The sequence below is a fragment of the Narcine bancroftii genome, chromosome 1 (assembly GCF_036971445.1).
Source record: "Narcine bancroftii isolate sNarBan1 chromosome 1, sNarBan1.hap1, whole genome shotgun sequence".
In the NCBI taxonomy this organism is placed as follows: domain Eukaryota; kingdom Metazoa; phylum Chordata; class Chondrichthyes; order Torpediniformes; family Narcinidae; genus Narcine; species Narcine bancroftii.
The window spans coordinates 129126122-129144477 of NC_091469.1; the positions used below are offsets into that span (position 1 = coordinate 129126122).

Below are 18356 nucleotides of genomic sequence, written 5' to 3' on the forward strand. Positions count from 1 at the left end.
ATAACCTAGTCCTTTAATTTCCTCCTTACCCACCTAGAGATCAATGCCTCATATGCCAGGTTGCTGTTCATGGATTTCAGATCAGCATTTAACATGATCATTCCCCAGAGGCTGGTGGAGAAGCTGTCCTCGCTGGGACTCAACACCCCTCTCTGGACTTCCTAATGAAAGGACACAGTCCACCCGGGCTGGTAGCAGAATGTCAAGTACGGTCACACCCCAGGGTTGTATGCTGAGCCCGCTCCTATTCACGCTAGTGACCCATGACTGCATTGCCCGATCCAGCTCAACAGTGTGATTGTTTGCAGATGAAACGACAGTAGTTTATTGAGAGATATATGAATACTGCATATGTATTGTTTGTCTGTATGTGTGATGTCCGGATGTGTGTCTGTGTGTTATATACCGATGACCAGAGAACACTGTTTCATGGGGATGTACATGTGCAATCAGATGATTTGAAGCCTGTGCTGCCCAATTACGCCTAATTAATGTACGAACTCCATATGTTTGAGAGTGAGGAGTACCTGGAGAAAACTCACTTCGGTCACAGGGAGAACATACAAACTCCTCACAGAGAGCACTGGTTTCGAACTCTGTTTGCTGGTGTTCTAATAATGTTGCACTAACCTTGCCACCAGTTTATTTAAAAAGCAAGGCAGACATTTGTGATTCATACATGTAGCCAAGGAGCTTTTGAAATAAATTGGTGCCAAATGTGACATTTTTACTGTTTTTAGCCAGTGACCCAAAAATCCTCATGCCATTCAGCACTTTAAAAAAAAACTTATCTGGACAACATGACATCAACATAAAATGTATGGGCTAGGTCCAGGGTTAAACATAGGATTTCTAACGCAAGATTGATGCTCCAGAACAAAATATTTAAATTCTTCTGCAATTCTACACATTTGTAACAAGTAACAGAAGATCAGCATGTCATCGATAGAAGACCGTCTTTTCCGAGAGAGCACAAGATAAACTCCAGGACTCAGATACCCCCACAAGCCACCCACAGGATTAAAATAATATTCTGTGTTCAGGACATCCTGGATTGTCAGTGTAATGACGAAAAAGGCAAGTGGGCAAGAAGACAACAACTTAAATGAACATCCCTATTCAGCTACAAGATATGCTTTAATGGGTTCAAAATAACCTGCCGCGCTCCATCCTCAACATTCATTGGAGCGCCTTCATCCCTAACATCGAGGTACTCGAGATGCCAGAGGCCGACAGCATCGAGTCCACGCTGCTGAAGATCCAGCTGCGCTGGGTGGGTCACGTCTCCAGAATGGAGGACCATTGCCTTCCCAAGATAGAGTTATATGGCGAGCTCTCCACTGGCCACCGTGACAGAGGTGCACCAAAGAAGAGGTACAAGGACTGCCTAAAGAAATCTCTTGGTGCCTGCCACATTGACCACCGCCAGTGGGCTGATATCGCCTCAAACCGTGCATCTTGGCGCCTCAAGGAGCAGCAACCTCCTTTCAAGAAAACCGCAGAGCCCACCTCACTGACAAAAGACAAAGGAGGAAAAACCCAACACCCAACCCCAACCAACCAATTTTCCCCTGCAACCGCTGCAACCGTGTCTGCCTGTCCCGCATCGGACTTGTCAGCCACAATCGAGCCTGCAGCTGACGTGGACATTACCCCTCCATTAATCTTCGTCCGCGAAGCCAAGCCAAAGGAAGGAAAGGAATTACAATAAGACATGATACTGAAAACCAGTCATTGAATCAATTTACTGATAGAGATAGATAAATACTTAAGTTTTGGGGATGATCAAACAAGCCAACCTACACTTGACTTCCAAATGTAAAGCACGAAAATCTGTAGACATTGTGGTTGAAGTAAAAACACACAATGCTGGAAAAACTCAGCAGATCAAACTGATTTCCAACAAGTAATGCAAAATAAGACAAAATAACAAAATATAGTGCTGCAAAGAAAAGTTGTTTAAACAGCAACATGGCATCATTTTAAACAATGAGAGGTCCACTCAATAATTTGTTAACAGCTGGAAAATAACAGTCCTTGAATCTGGTGGTGCGCTTTTTCAAATTGTGTATTCTATGCCCAATGGAAGGGAGTGTGGCCAGGGTAGAATGTGTGCTTTAATATTTTGGGGGCCTTATTGAGGCCGTGGGAAATGCAGATGGGGTTGTTGGGAAGGGGTGGTGGGTTTGCTTTGTGTGATAGCATGAACCACATTCACAACTCCCTCCATTATGCAGCCTTGGCACAGCAGCTTCCATACCAGGCTGTAATCCTAAACATTGGGGACATGCCAAATCTCCTCACACTATGAGAAAGTAGAGCTGTTAGTGCACTTTCTTGGCCATGGTATCAATGTGGATGGTCCAGGACAGATTGTCGATGATGTATGCACCAAGGACACAAAGCGTGCCACCTCAGCTCTCCTGATACAGATATAAAATTGTAGCAACAGAAAGAGAAAATGCTGGAAACACTCAGGGGATCAAACAGCATTTGTGGGGGAAAAAAAAAAACGTAAATATTTTCACTTTCCTCAGATGATGCCACACTTGCTGATCGTTTCTTGTACTTTGTGTTAGTTTCAGAATTCTAGCATCAGGAGTCTTTTGATTGCAATTTATTGCTGATTTTGCTCCTACCTTACTTCCAGGAATCTCAGCTTTGGTTCTTTGGCAGGATTTACTACTTTGCCTTGTTCCCACTCAGTGGTTTTCATTTTCCTTCTTTTACTGCTGCAATTTATCCTCAGGCCTCTGTGGCCTCAGCCAGTCACAGATATTCCTCATTTTATCCAGCCCTTGCTCCACCTGCTTGAAGTTAACCTCTCTGACACCCTCCTAGCCACCACCCACCCCATCCTTCCCTGGCCACATAAGAGCATCAAACCAAAAATGTAAACTTTTTGTGTTCCCCCAGACGCTGACTTGGAGGAGTTCCAGCATTTCCTGAATTTATTCAGGATTTTATGCCAGCGGCTTTGTGAACAAAAGAAATTGCTTACCTTCCAAAGTTTGCTGGCAAAAATTCCAAAAAAGCATCATTTAGATAAAGTTGAGTCAGACTCAGTAACTGTGTGAAGCCATCAGGAAGCCTAAAAAAGAAAACTCAAAACTTTAATTTTCTTCGTGACGACTGAGGGCAAATTTCAATGCAAGATATAGGAACAGGAGTAGGCCAAAAATGGCCCATCGAGCCTGCTCCGCCATTCAATACGATCATGGCTGATCTAATTTATGACCTAACTCCACCTACCTGCCTTCTCCCCATATCCCCTAATTCCTCTATCATGTAAAAATTTATCTAACCAAATTTGAAATATGCTTAATGAAGCAGCCTCAACCACTTCCCTGGTTAGAGAATTCCAAACATTCACTACTCTCTGGGAAAAACTATTTTTCCTCATCTCTATCCTAAATCTACTCCCCCGAATCTTGAGACTGTGTCCTTTCATTTTAGTTTCCCCGGCCAGCTCAAAAAACCTTTCTACATCTATCCTATCCATACCCTTCATAATCCTATATGTTTCTATAAGATCTCCTCTCATTCTTCTGAACTCGAGCGAATACAATCCTAGACGATTTAATCTTTCATCATAAGTCATCCCCTTCATCCCAGGGATCAACCTAGTAAACCTCCTCTGGACCGTCTCCAAAGCCAGTATATCCTTCCTCAAATATGGAGACCAGAACTGGACACAGTACTCCAGGTGCGGTCTCACCAGTACCTTATACAGTTGCAACATTACCTCCCTATTCCTGAATTCAATTCCTCTAGCGATGAAGGCCAACATTCCATTTGCCTTCTTAATAACCTGCTGTACCTGCAACCTAACTTTTTGCGATTCATGCGCAAACACTTCCAAGTCCTTCTGCACAACAGCATGCTGTAGTTTTTCACCTTTAAATAATATTCAGCTCTTTTATTTTTCTTGCCAAAGTGGATAACCTCACACTTAAAGATATTGCAAAAATGAACATTCAACAATCTGCCATTATAAAGTCTTAACGGCCTTTTCTCCATCTCAATTGTATAATCTTTAGTCAATGGATAAATATTTGAATTTTACTTTGCTCAGTTGGAGAATTAAGGGTCAATGGGGAAAAAAAAAGCAGGTAAGTGGAGTTAAGTCCGTGGCTAGATCAGCCTAGATCTTACTGAATGGCAGACCAGGCTTAAGTGGGCCAGATCGTCTATTCCTGCTCTTATTTCTTATGGCTACATGTATATGCCCTATTTCATGTTTGAAATTCCAACAAAAATTTATGCAGAACAGTCCTTCTAACTCAAGTACTTGGAAATTGTACACTCTTCTAAAAATTGCATTTAAAATACACTTTTATTCAAGTAGAATTGTATTTTTATATATACATAACCTCAAATTCACTTTTAATATTTTGAATTTTTTAAAAAACTAACTGCAACACAGAATTAATCAACTTTGCCGTGATCTATTTGTCTATGAAAGTATAATTTGAATTTTTATTTCAATACATATCACAATTGCTTGTCAACTTCTCTCCAGACTGAGAAGTTGAGCCTACTTATTAACAAGAGCCTATGGTATAACAGGAAGCATATTTGTGATGGTAGATTAGCAGAGAACTGGAATACAAGGATCATATTCCGAGTGGCACCCAGCTGCTTTACAGGGTATTGGCACCGCTTCTTTTTATTTTTACATTAATGATTTGGATTATGCAAAGAATGGCTTTGAGGCCAAGTTTGCAGATGATACGAGGGTAAATGGAGGAGTCAGTAGTGGAGAGCAAATATGGAGGCTGCAGAAGACTTGGACAGATTAGGAGAATGGGTAAATGAAATACATTGTCAGAAAGTGTATGGTCATGCACTTTGGTAGAGAAAAAAAATTAAACAGGCAGACTATTTTTTTTTAATTGAAAATATCCAGATGCAAAGAGACCTGGGAATCCTCATGCAGCACAGCCTGAAGAAGGTAAATTTGAATATTGAGCTGGTGGTGAAGGAGGCAAATGCAATGCTGCAATTCATTTCAAGAGGAATGGAATATCAGAGCTGGGATGTGATGTTGAAGCTTTATAAGGCACTGGTGAGACCTCACTTGGAGTATTGAGAGCAGTTTTGGGCTCCTCATTTAAGAATTGATGAGCCGACAATGGAGAGAGTTTAAAAGAGGTTCAATGGGATGATTCTTGGAATTAAAGTGTTATAAGAGGAGAATATGACACCTCAGCCAGTATTTAAGGGTGTAAAGATTCCATTATTGTCACACAATACTACATTAAGAATGTAACATGCATGAAATTCTTTAACTTCTGTCCACCGTAAGGCAGACAGAGACTCATCACTTTGTCCAGCACCACTTCATTCTCCAAATTGTTAGAATATAGGGGAACGAGGGGTGAAATCTCATTAAAATGTTTTGTATGTTGAAAGGTGTGGACAGTGTAGATGGAGAAAGGTTGTTTCCCATAATAGTCTTGGACAAGAGGCACAACTTCAGGATTGAAGGGCAACCACTGAGAATAGAGATGCGTTGGAATTTCTCCAGCCAGAGCGTGGTAAATCTGTGGGATTTGTTGCCACAGGCGGGTGTGGAGGCCAGGTCATTGGGCGCATACAAGGCAGAGATTGATAGGCTCCTGATTAGCCACCACATCAAAGGATATGGGAAATGGGGCTGAGAAAATGAATCAACGCATGATAAATGGCAGGACAGACTCAATGGGTTAAATAGCTTATTTCTGCTCCCATGTCTTATAGCTTACATTCCTTAAATTAAGTTGTTATCAATCATTCAAGAACTTTAGGCTTGAACTCCTCATTATCCTTTTCCAACTCTCTTTAGAAAAAAAAATAAATTCAAATAGATTGCTTTATTATTTGGAGTTGGATGTAACAAGTTACTACTTTGTCTGTGGCTGCATTATCTCAGCTCTGAAATTTCAATTCAGCATTACAGTTTCAGGAACAAAGATCATTTGAAAGGGAATTCCGCAGATGATGAAACCAATTTTCCACAGTGTTCATTTCTCCATTTTCACATCATGTCCCACCATTCAACTTTAATGCCAAGAATAGCAGCCTATTAAATAGGTGCCAAGTAAATGAAGCAGGGTCCATGGAACTAAAATCATGAAGCAAATTCAGCAGCTTTGGCAAATTCCATGTCAGCATCAAACAAAATGCCAACACGCATGGAAAATACTGCCAAATGCCAAGAGGAAACCCCAAATGAGAACTTACTTTGAAATAGGATTTACACTAGCTTCAACAACAGAAAGAACCTTGCAGTTTTTGATGTTTTCTGGAAATTCTTGAATTCCTGAAAAAGACAAAAGATGCATTTGTGTTTTGTTTTTACAATCAATATTTTATCTTTAAAATGTATGATTAAAGGCAGATTTATTGAAGTAAAATGTGGGGTTCTCATCGTCAAATAAAGAGGATTTTTCAGACCACACACAATTTGCTGGTGGAAATTAGCACATTGATTAGAATCAGTGCCAGGGAAAAAAAAGACGTCAACATTACAGGCTGGAATCCATCGCCAGCCCTGAAAAAGGGTTCTGGTCCAAAATGTTGACAATGCCTCATTTCTCTCAGTGATGCTCCTTGACCCTCTGAATTCTGCATCTTGCTCCAGATTCTGGCATCTGCAGTGTCCATGATATTTTAGAATCCTTTCTGCACCTTCTACGTTTAGTCTAAAATACGCTGTCACTGTTTTACAAATTGGAGTCACGTCTGTGTATTAATAAATACCCTGAGGTTACTAAATTGCAAATACAATTAAGCAGTTGTCACATTGCTTTTAAAATCATATAAACTAAATTAGTTCTTCTGGCCAAAAGTATAAAAGGACTGAACATTATTAGGCAGAGACACAAGCATGCTGGTAATGAAACTCAATATAGAGATTCAGATGAACCAACAACTCTGTACAGCCCAAGTGTTCCAATTGACCATGTCATTTCAGGTTTATTGTCGGAGTACATACAGGACATCACATAACCACTTTGTATTTCACACAAATTCATGTCTTGATTTATCTTCCATGGTTGAACACAACTAATTTTTCCATTCCTCACCTTGTTTGAAAATAAAGATAGATTTAAAAAAACACACACGAAATGGGAAGACAAACAATAACTTATCAGGAAGGTGCCACAGTAATTGCACTTCCTGAGAAGACTGAGGCAGGCAAGGCTACCAGCAACCATCTTGTCAACTTTCTATGGGAACTCGGTCGAGAGCATCTTGGCCGGCTGCATCACAGTGTCGCGCAGTTGCTGCAGAGCATTGGATCGGAGGTCAATGCACAGGACCGTCAGAGCAACAGAGAGGATCACTGGGATCTCCCTTCCCCACTCCCCCCCCCCCCCCCCCCCCATTGACGTGATCTATCAAGAGCACTGTTTGAAGAGGTGTGCAAAATTGTTGAGGACCCCTACCACCCCACAAACTTTCAGCTACTCTCATCAGGAAGGAGATGCAGTCGTCAGAACCTCCAGGCTGAGAAACAGACTCTTCACAGGGGCAGTGAGAATGCTGAATGACTCAATGAACTGCTCATACGAACCCTCCTAAATTCTATACATTTGCTCGTACCGACCCTCCAAGGCTCTGCTACTTATTTACATATACAAAGATAAATATTATTTAATATGTACTGTTCTTTATTTGGCTTGGCTTCGCAGATGAAGATTTATGGAGGGGGTAAAAGTCCACGTCAGCTGCAGGCTCGTTTGTGGCTGACAAGTCCGATGCGGGACTGTAATCGCATGGTTTGTCCATATGCGTGTTTTGAATGATTGTGTGTTTGCATGTTTTTGAACCAAGAACTGGAGAACAGCATTTCATCAGGTTGCACTTGCACAATATGATAATAAACAAACTTGAACCTTCTGACTCAGAAGGATTTAATGTTTATCCATTAAAATATCGGTCCGCATGCACCATTGAAACATCGTGGTGACCCAACTATTTTTTAATGCATGAAACTTGAAGATTCTGCAAGTACATTAAAAGAAAAAGGGTAACTGGGGAGTGAATGAGTCCTCTTAAGGATCAAAGTAATTATCCATCTGTGGATCCACAGGAGATGGGCAAGGTCTTGAGTGAATTATTAGCACCTGTATTTACTTTGGAGAAAATCTTGGTAACTAAGGAATTGTGAGAAATGAAGAGAGAAGTCTTGGAACACATTCACATTACAAGAGATGGTACGAGAAATCTTAAAACGAGGAAAAATTCCGGGGGCCTGATTAAGCGAATCCTAGAACATTGAGAGGAAAGAAATTGCAGGGCCCCTGGCTCGGATAAATGCATCATTATCAATCATAAGGATTGGCAGAAAGGTACGGTCTGATTAGGGGCAAGTCAGCATAGCTTTGTGCATGAGAAATAGTGTCAATACCAGAGAGGTGACCATATAGAGGTACATATGTGTGCAGATGATCACAGACATTTTTTCAGGGTAAGAGGGTCTAAACCTGCAGGACATCAATTTAAGCGGGGGTGGGGGGGGGGGAGGAAGAAGATTAAAAAGGGACACAAAGACCCCCTCCCCCGAGGATGCCAAAGACTACTACAAACACGATATTTAAAAGACATTTGGACAGCTGTATAAATGTTAAAGGTTGAGAGAACTGTGGGCCAAATGAGACAAGCTCAGATGAACAATTTGGTCAGTGTGGACCCATGTCCAAAATGTAAAACTGTGACCCAAGGAAGCCTCATTCCACAGACCATGCACAATTCATTTCAATTCTCCTTTCATTAAATCAGATTTTGTTTTAAAAAAATCATAAAAGAAATTAGAATTTGAGCTAGCTCATCAGAACATACAATAATAATTTAGAGCCTTGCCCCAATTGACAGCATTGTTCTTAATGCTGGACTGCCACAAACTCAGTGAAGGAAGTGCAGGCAATTGAATGACACCATGCTCTCACATCACCACTGTTACAGAGGATCCCAAAACCCAGCAGCAATAGATTTTTCACCAAGACAAATGGTTACTTAAACAAAAGTTGTTTTCAATTATCTTTAAACATAAAAATAGAATCAAACTTTAACTTATCACCATTGACTTAATTAACCTAATTTAACCCCCTTCTAATTCTAAGGGCACTTGTGTGTAATTTCAGAAAAGTTCTTGGGTTCGCAGTCAAATCTCACTTCTCATTTCTCTAAGGTCACTGGCTGCAGGCAATTCTTATACTGTGCAGAATTTAACATTTATAAAGTTTATCAGGCTTTGGTGCTTGAAAGGTAAATGGTTGCCACTCAGGAAGGTTCCTATCGTTTCTCAGAGAGAAATTGGTTGTTCCAGGACATCCACAACTGATGTACTTCCATAAGCCACCTCAGTGTCTTGCTGATGAAACTTGCCCTCTTCCGGGTTCTCCAGTCAATAACCTCTTTCTTTCAGGTCACCACAGAGTTCCTCTTTGTTTCTCTTATTCCAAGTGAAACATTAGACAGCCAGTCCTCTCCTCTTGCATGAACCACAAGGCTTTGACCAGGCCATCTTTCAAATGGGGCTTTCCACAAGCTTACCAGCTTGTCCTGTTCCAGTCCCAGCTGCTTCTGCTGGCTGTAACACTGTGGAAATTCTCTGTGTCTCCCTCTCCTCTGTGAGAAAAAGCCTGCTTGATTCTCCCTCCTTGCAAAACTATATGACCCATTTAGAAAAACAAGTTCTCTTTCGGACAATCTGCGACTCCAACAAGATTTTTCATCTGTTGCCTTTTGTAAACAACAATCCATTAATGAAGTCTCTTGAGGGCTCTTCAAAGTTCTTGCAAAAGTTGTGGAGCCGATATGTCTAGCATGGGGCAGAGCTTGAGTATTTTAAATAAGATCTGTTTTCAAGTGTTTGTATATGACCTACTATAATAAACCTTTCCCAATTTATCTCCCAAAAACATATCTATACACTCTGTCATACCACCCATTTACCAACCATGGAATGCAATCTCAAAGAAGATGCAAGCTCGTATGTCTTAAGCTTGAAAGATTAGCCACAGGTATAAAAGTGACTGTGCACAACCAGATTATTTTAATAGCTCCATTTTCCAGGTGAAATAATTAACTGACACCAATCGATCAATGAAAAGATTGGTAGAGTATGGCAAATGGAATTTTAAACTTATACAAGATGATGCACTTGGGGATGATTAATAAAGGCAAGGCAACACCGAATGGATTAGCACTGGATAAAAGAAGGGTGTTTGGTTACAGGTCCAACAATTACTGAAAGTAGCAGGGAAGATAGAAGAATTGTTTAAAAAAGGCATATGGATATATTTTTATTAGCTGTGGCACAGAACACAAAAACATGGAAATTATGATACAACTTTAAAACATTGGACAGGCCACAGCTGATTATTGTGTAGAGTTCAGATCACCACAAAATAGAAAGCTCATTATTACACTGAGGGTGCTTGAAATGAAGTGTTTTAATTCTGACCAGAAGCTGGATTTTATGTTGTCCAGAGGAACAACCTGATTGAAGTGATGAGTGGGGTAATTAGTAGGAAACATTTTTCCATTTCTAAGGTGTCCAACTCTGGAAAGCACAAGCTGACTTAAATGGGCAATTAACATTTAAGGAAGTTTTTTTTTCCTCCCAACAAGGGACAATAGATATTTGCACCACATTGCCTGATGGAGTGATGGAAGTAGAGGTTCTCACAACATACAGAAAACATCGACATGGACATTGGAGTTGCCAAGCTAGAGAAGGTTTTGGACCAAATGGCAGTAAGTAGGACTAGTACAGAGGGTACTCAGTGATCATAAAATATTGCAGCACAGTTCTGTCCCTTCAGCCCACAATGTTGTGCCGACCTATGTAAACCTACTCCACAAAAATCTTTTGTAATATTTTACTTAACTTTTTAAATATATTTAGCAATCATACCAAATACAAAACATCAAGAGAACCCCTCCCTCCACCCCTCCTATTAAACAGAGAAAGAATGAAGAAGAAAACATCCTAATGTCTGCGTGTAGAGTGAAACATATGGAGACATAATAATACCAGTGTTAAGACATTTATTGGCCCCAGTGTGGTACCTATATGCTAAATAAGATTTTTAGGAAGGTATTATATCCCTTCCTGAAATTGTATGTGACCCGTTCAAATGGGATGCAGCTATTCATCTCTGATGACCACTATCCATGAGTAGATGGGAGTCAGACTTCCATGTTACTGCTATGCAATTCCTGGCCACACAAGGCAATTCCTGTGAATTTAATTTGAAAATTAGTTAGCAATCTACCAACCATGGTAAAGTTCCCCAGAAGACAAAGCTCTGGGTCTACTGGGAAGGTGACTCCTGTGATCTTTGTGAGGGTGTTACAGAGGTCATACCAGAAGGGCCTCTCCACAACAATCTTATCCTTCTTTCACACTTTTAACTCTATTTTTCTGTGCCTATCTAAGAATCCTTTTAATGTTCCTATTGTAATACCACCCCCGGCAATGCATTCCAGACACCCACCACTGTGTCAAAGCTAACCTCTAACAACTCCCTTAAACTTTCTTCCATTAATTATAAACAGGAATTTGTCTTTTATCTACCTCTATTAAGTCACCTCTCATTCTTTGTTGGTCCAGAGAATAGCCACCTCTGCCAACTCTGTCAATAAACATGACTGCAAACCATCCTTTTCTCTGCTAAGACAGTGTAAATTAAGGAGCTCAAAATCTTCAGATCAGATTTTTAGGTATTGCATTTTCCAGTAAGAATGTAGCATGTGTTCATTGTGCAACCTAGAATGAAACTCAACCAAAACTGACCAAAAATATAAATTCCAGTACAATATGATTACATTTCAGCTCCTTGAATAAAGGATTGTATATTTATGGGAAAGTACATAACAAGCCCATTTGGCTCTTTAAATCTGAACCAGAAGCTCATAAATAGAAATAACCAGTTTTTCTACAGCAACCATTTCCTTCAACCAAATTAATAAAGGGGCCAAATTACAGAGTTCAATATAAAATTATGAACACACTTTGAAATTGCCAAACTGACACGTTTCCAACAAAAAAATACACAAACTCTGAAGCGCATTGATCATGCGGTACCTTTCTTAAATGGGATGTTATGCTCGCTGAAGAGATACTGGGCTTCTCCTCCAGGAAAAACAAGGACTGGTTCGACGAAAACAACCAGGAAATCCAGGAGCTGCTGGCAAAGAAGCGAGCTGCCCACCAGGCTCACCTTGCAAAGCCGTCCTGGCCAGAGAAGAAACGAGCCTTCCGTCGTGCATGCAGCCATCTTCAGCGCAAACTCTGGGAGATCCAAAATGAGTGGTGGACTAGCCTCGCCAAACGAACCCAGCTCAGCGCGGACATTGGCAACTTCAGGGGTTTTTACGAGGCTCTAAAGGCTGTGTACGGCCCCTCACCCCAAGTCCAAAGCCCGCTGCGCAGCTCAGACGGCAAAGTCCTCCTCAGCGACAAGATCTCCATCCTCAACCGATGGTCAGAACACTTCCAATCTCTTTTCAGTGCCAACCACTCAGTCCAAGAATCCGCCCTGCTCCAGCTCCCTCAACAGCCCCTAAGGCTAGAGCTGGATGAGGTCTTCACCCGGAAGGGGTGAATGTGGTAAAGTCCCGCCGGACAATCCAATTAAGAGCTAAATAAACATGCTAAACTATTGCTGAGGTCAGTCTGTAATATAACAAAGAACCTGGATATCTTTTCACATTTTAATGTTTCATGAAGTACCCTCGGAAATGTGAATAGATGTTCATAATTAAAGGACCTCTGTTTATACATCTCAAAAGCTTCAGTTCTTTAAATGAGTGCCAATTAGCCATATTGCATTATTCAGAGATTTATTGAAAACATTTCAATTCCCCACCCCACCCCCCCACTTCTCAGGAAACAAGTCCTTCCTTTATTCTGCGGCAAAAGCTGTCAAAATATTACAGTGCAGCAGCACAAGTTTAAAAAAGTAAATATCTCCAAATTAGAAAACATAGATAACTGTGGTATTCCAGAATAAATTTCTCCTCAATTTGGGTTTCAAAACAAATTAGGAAAGATGAAGAGAATTTGGAAGGGAAGTGCAGAAGTAATCAAGCAAATTAAATGCAAATTTTAAATCATAATTAGGTTATACTTGAAATAATGCATAAATGTTTACATACTTTTTCTAAATTAATCCATTAAATTACTCAAGATCAGTTTGTGAATTACCTCGATTTTCCCCCAAATTATTTACAAAAGAGATCCTAAGCTCAGTCATCACTTGAACACCACCCACAACAGATTCATAAACCTGACTAAACAGTAGCTTATTTTAACCTTAACTGCTACAAGTACTAGACCAACAATTTTTACATCTCCACCTCCCTGGCATCTCAAAATAAAACTCAAATGCATATTCATTTTCCACTTTTGCCCTCAGCTACTTTTCTTCCACTTCTGACCCCACACCCAGTCCTGTCTCTCTCTCCCTTCATTAAGCTGCTACCCTTAATCGCCAACCACTATTTCAAATCTATTCCCGCAAAATCAGCTTGCCAATACTCAATCCCTTTCTGCCACTATTCCCCAAATTTAACGTAATGTTTTCCGGAGGGAAAGAAAAATGGAATGAATAGAGGATAATGATAAGAGGCAGCCAATTTGGGGGGAGGCAGGTGGGGAGGAATGGGCTAGTAAAGAAAAGGGGTGAGTGAAAGCCAATCACTAGATCAGTGGCTCTCAACCTTTTTCTTTCCACTCAAATACCATTTTAAGTAATCCCTATGCTATAAGTGCTCTGTGATTAGTAAGGGATTGCTTAAGGTGGTATGTGAGTGGGAAGGGAAGGTTGAGAACCACTGCTCTCGACCCAATTGTTACGGAAATATTTTGCTTGAGAAAAATTGTCATTGGCCCATTTCCTTTGGAGTTATGAAACTGTGCACATAACGAGTCAATTAGGGACAATTGAAACAGTGGTTTTCAAACTTTTTCTTTCCTCCCACATACCACCATAAGCAATTCCTTACTAATCACAGAGCACCGATGGCATAGGAATTACTTAAAAATGATATGTGAGTGGAAAGAAAATGGTTGAGAACCACTGCACTAGATGGTGATAGTCTCCACGACTTCAGATAGGCTGCTAGAGACCTGGGTAGTCTCAAGATCAAGCATTCAACCTTGAAGACCAAATAGTGACAAGTAAATTCTGGCCAAGTGCACAAACAAAAAAAAACTTGAATTTTAACAAGAAACATATATAGGAAATGCAGAGTTGAAACATTCAATTGACAAAGCTGTTTAGTTTTCAAGCCAATTAATAGTTAATTTAGTGAGATTGCTGCTTTGACAACATTTGAACAATGCAATACAATGAAATCTGATTACACAATGCAGGGTTGTGACATCCAGTATTCAACAACCAACTTCCATGAGTGCTACACAGTTAAGATGTTCTAGTTCACTGGAAATAAACTAAATTCGCTTCGGCATGGTACATGATCAGTGTGCGTTTTGCATGCAGATATAACCAAAAAATCAATTAGGCTTATATGATAGAGTAGACAGAAAGCAACCTGTATAGGAAAGGACAATATTTGTAACAGCTGATGTGAATATTTTCAAAATGTTGTCTATTTGATGTTTGAACACTGTTGGAAAAAAACTATGCACACAAGATTTTAGTTAAATCATGGAACACAGGCAATGCTACTATTTGGAATGCAGGAAGATCAGGTAATCTCAGAGTTCTTTTCCCAGAGTAGGAGAACAGAGAACCAAAGGACATAGGTTTAAGGTGAGGAGATAAACAGGACCCAGAGGAGTAACTTTTTTTTTTACAAAATAGGTGGTGGTTTTTGGAATGGGTTGCCAGAGGAAGAGGTTGAGGCAGGTATTACTACATAATTTAAGAAAGAATTAGATGGGTTTAGAGGTATATTACTGGAATGCAGGAAGAGGGAGGGGAATTTTAGTCAGCATGGGCAACTTGGACAGGAGAGTCTGTTACCACGCTGTTCGATTATGTTAGAAATTGAAAGGAAGCTACAGTTGAATATTAAACCATAGCTTAATTTAGAAAAAAAGGCCTGTTACCATGCTGTATCTCCAAATTAGAAGGGTTAATGAAAGAACCAAATGTCCATACTCTGTACATAAAAATCAAACTGGAGATTGATGGGATGCTTGGAAACCCACACTTAGTGACAGAATCCTAACACAGAAAGAAGCTGGTGTCTTTCTTATGACCCCAATGCCAGCTTTTCGAAAAGAGCAGTCTAATTAGCCCAACAATACTCTCTTCGTCCTTAGATCTAGAAATAATTCTTTGAATTCATATTTGGAAGTTACTATTCAGTTATTTTCAGTGATATTCTAGACAGCACATTCCAGATCATAACAAATCACCACATACGAGGTGGATTTGTATCTCTTCCAGTAGCTATGCAACTTATCTTAAATTAATTTTTTTTTACTTTATCAAATCCCCTTGGCGTTTGAACTTTCCATTATAGAATTTCTTTTTGTAACGCAACTAAAACTTCTCTGGCATGAAAGAGCACAAGTTTCCCATAGCCTCGTGATCAGAACAGGAAGCAAAGTTAAATAAATGCCAGTTAACTAAACAATACCTTCTCACATGGAGGAGTACCCTTGCTTTTTGAACCAAGTGTAAAGTATTCAAAGCCATACAAAGCTCAACTTCGTATCAATGCAGAGAAAGTAAATTTAAGTTAGTCATTGAGTTTTGCAGCACGCTGATAAGTTGCACATGCATTTGGCCCACCTCACACTATCCCACTCCTGTCTATGGCAATTGTATCCACCTCACTTACCAGCAGCTTGTTCTATGTTTTCCCCATCGGGTCTCTTCTCCCACTCACCTTAAACCTATGGTTTCTTGTTTTAGACGCTCCCATACACCCTGCATGTTTTTCTATCAAGAAAATTCCTCATTGGCCAACCTCCAAATTAAAGATGTTTAATAGGGGATTCAAGGTTAAATTGGAACCGAGACCACAGCCAGTTCAGCCATGATCTAATTGAATGGCAGAGCAGGCTTAACAAGCCAAGTGGCCTACTCCTGCTCCAACTAATGTTGTTGAGGGTCAAAATTGGCAAGATCCCAGATTTAGAGCACTTTGACACCAAGTGTCAAAGTTCAGTAAAATAGGAAAACACACTGTCTAGCATCAATGATATAGCCAAATAATCAACAAGGGAGTCAAGTGGAAAGAGGGAAAAAAAATTGAAGAGGAGGTTTTTTTTGAAGGAAGTAATAAGATTGAACCTCGGCATTGTAGAAGGAAGAATAACTAGAAACTGATTTTTGTAAATTATTCCAGGAGCCAACAGCCAAGCTCTAGACTAAACAAACAATAAATTACATATAACGTGGTGCCAGAAATAGTGAAGGATAACATTTTCTGATACATTTAAACTTTTAAGGCCAACATCAACATGTAGGTCAGAACAGGACCTTAAGGACAATGTGGTATGCAGATCAGCCGAATCTGTATTCTTTTGGGCAGACTTGAGCAATTCTCCTTTAATAAATGCAATTGCTGCTTATCTAAAGACGATGAACTGGAATCGTGGATTAAAAAGGGGATTGCAAGTGGAGAGGAAGATGTGAAGGTTCTTGAAGGAAATGTGGATATGATGAGTGGGTTAATAAGAACATGGCAAATGGTATACAAAGTTTAAAAATGTGTGATCATCCACTTCAGAGAACAATACAGAAAATGCATATTAAATGGATGGTGTTCAAAAATACAAAAGTATGCATGAAAACTGATACACAAGTTTGATGAGAAAAATATTTTATTGCAATGGAATAGGGCCTTGATGAGACTGAACCTGGAATATTGGGCTCAGTTTTAGTCTCCTACCCTAGAGATGTACTTAAATGGAGAGAGCGTGTATATCAATTATTCATAACATTGTTTCTAGGACGTTGGGTTTGCCAAACAAGGGGGTGAGATGTGTAAATCGAAAATGCATCTTCTAGATTACTGAAAATAAATATCAAAATATAAATTTTTCCAAAAGGTTTGATGGAGTAGATGCAGATTTATTTTTCTTTTCTCCGAGCAGAGGCTTGGGACACAGTTTGACAACAAGAGGTAGATCCATGGAAGAATAACAGAATTTTCTTCTCAATGATGAATGTTTGAAATTCCCTATTGCAATTGGCTGGGGAAATTGTTGTGGCTTTCTTTTGAAAAAGTGACCAATACATTTGGACAACGGTAATCAAGAGATTGAGTTAAAACAAAAATTTCGGACATAAACGTTACACCTCATGTTACTGGATAGATTGTAAAAACTGAGGTTTAATATTTCAGGCACACAAGAACATTTAACCAACAAGATAGTCTACCTTAAGCAGCAATTCCAAATAACTCTCACCGACTTTTATACGATTTCAGCTGAAATTCTTTTATTCAACCTCTGCTTTCCATGTACTTTCGAATTGGAATGAACTTTTTTTGACTTGTCCAAAATTTTACTAATTACTGCAAAAATATCAGGTTTTGTCTTAAAATAAACTGTTCACATTGTGGTAGGACAGACCTTAAGCTGTTGCATGTAATTCACCAACAACTTGCTGATTTTTTTTGGTGACTCTTGTAACCATATAAAACATCCAAGTTTAATCTGGATTTAATCATGCACAACTGAACATGAAAGTTAAAAATGGATAGCTTTTGAGCAATGCTCTAACTTCATAGAAAGAAAAGGATTTGAAAAAAAAAATTATTTCAATCCATGTTTTTAAATACAGTTTCAGTCAACCAAATGTGCAATTTCCATTCAGGCCAATGTCATGCAAAATGTTGCATTCCAAATACTAAATCTGAGCTTTTCTGTATCATCAATGAGAAGGTCTGTTACATCCTAAATGTAGCCCCATTCTTGCATGTGCAATCTTGTACTGTCCCATTACAGGATTCCCTCCTGAGATGTCCATTTTATGCTTTCTGACCAATGTCTCATGGTTTTGTCCCAGAGGACCCCAAAACCCAGCAGCAACAGAAATTCACCAAGACAAATGGTTACATAAACAAAAGTTGCTTTTAATTATCTTTAAACATGAAAACAGGATCAAACTTTAACTTATTACTATTAAGTTAACCCCCTTCTAATTCTAAACGCACACATATGTACTATGTGTACAAGTTCAGAAAAGTTCTTTGATTCACAGTCCTATCTCACTTCTCATTCCTCCAAGTTCATTGGTTACAGGCAATTCTTATACTGTGCACAGAATTTAACATTTATGAATTTCACCAGGCTTTGGTGCTTGAAAGGTAAATGGTTACCACTCAGGTAGGTTCTTGTTGGTTTTCAGAGAGAGATTTCTTGCACTTTGGAC

General features: G+C 39.6%; 1 protein-coding gene across 6 annotated transcripts in view; it reads right to left on the reverse strand.

Annotated features, from left to right (window-relative positions):
* erbin (erbb2 interacting protein) overlaps window positions 1-18356 on the reverse strand; it is a 313125-nt gene that overhangs the window by 151478 nt on the left and 143291 nt on the right. For all 6 annotated transcript variants that reach the window (XM_069939183.1, XM_069939193.1, XM_069939201.1 and 3 more), the window contains 2 exons: window positions 6226-6304; window positions 3002-3091 (listed from right to left, as the gene is read on the reverse strand). In XM_069939183.1, coding sequence (XP_069795284.1) covers window positions 3002-3091; window positions 6226-6304 — 169 coding nt within the window. The remainder of the gene's footprint in view (window positions 1-3001; window positions 3092-6225; window positions 6305-18356) is intronic.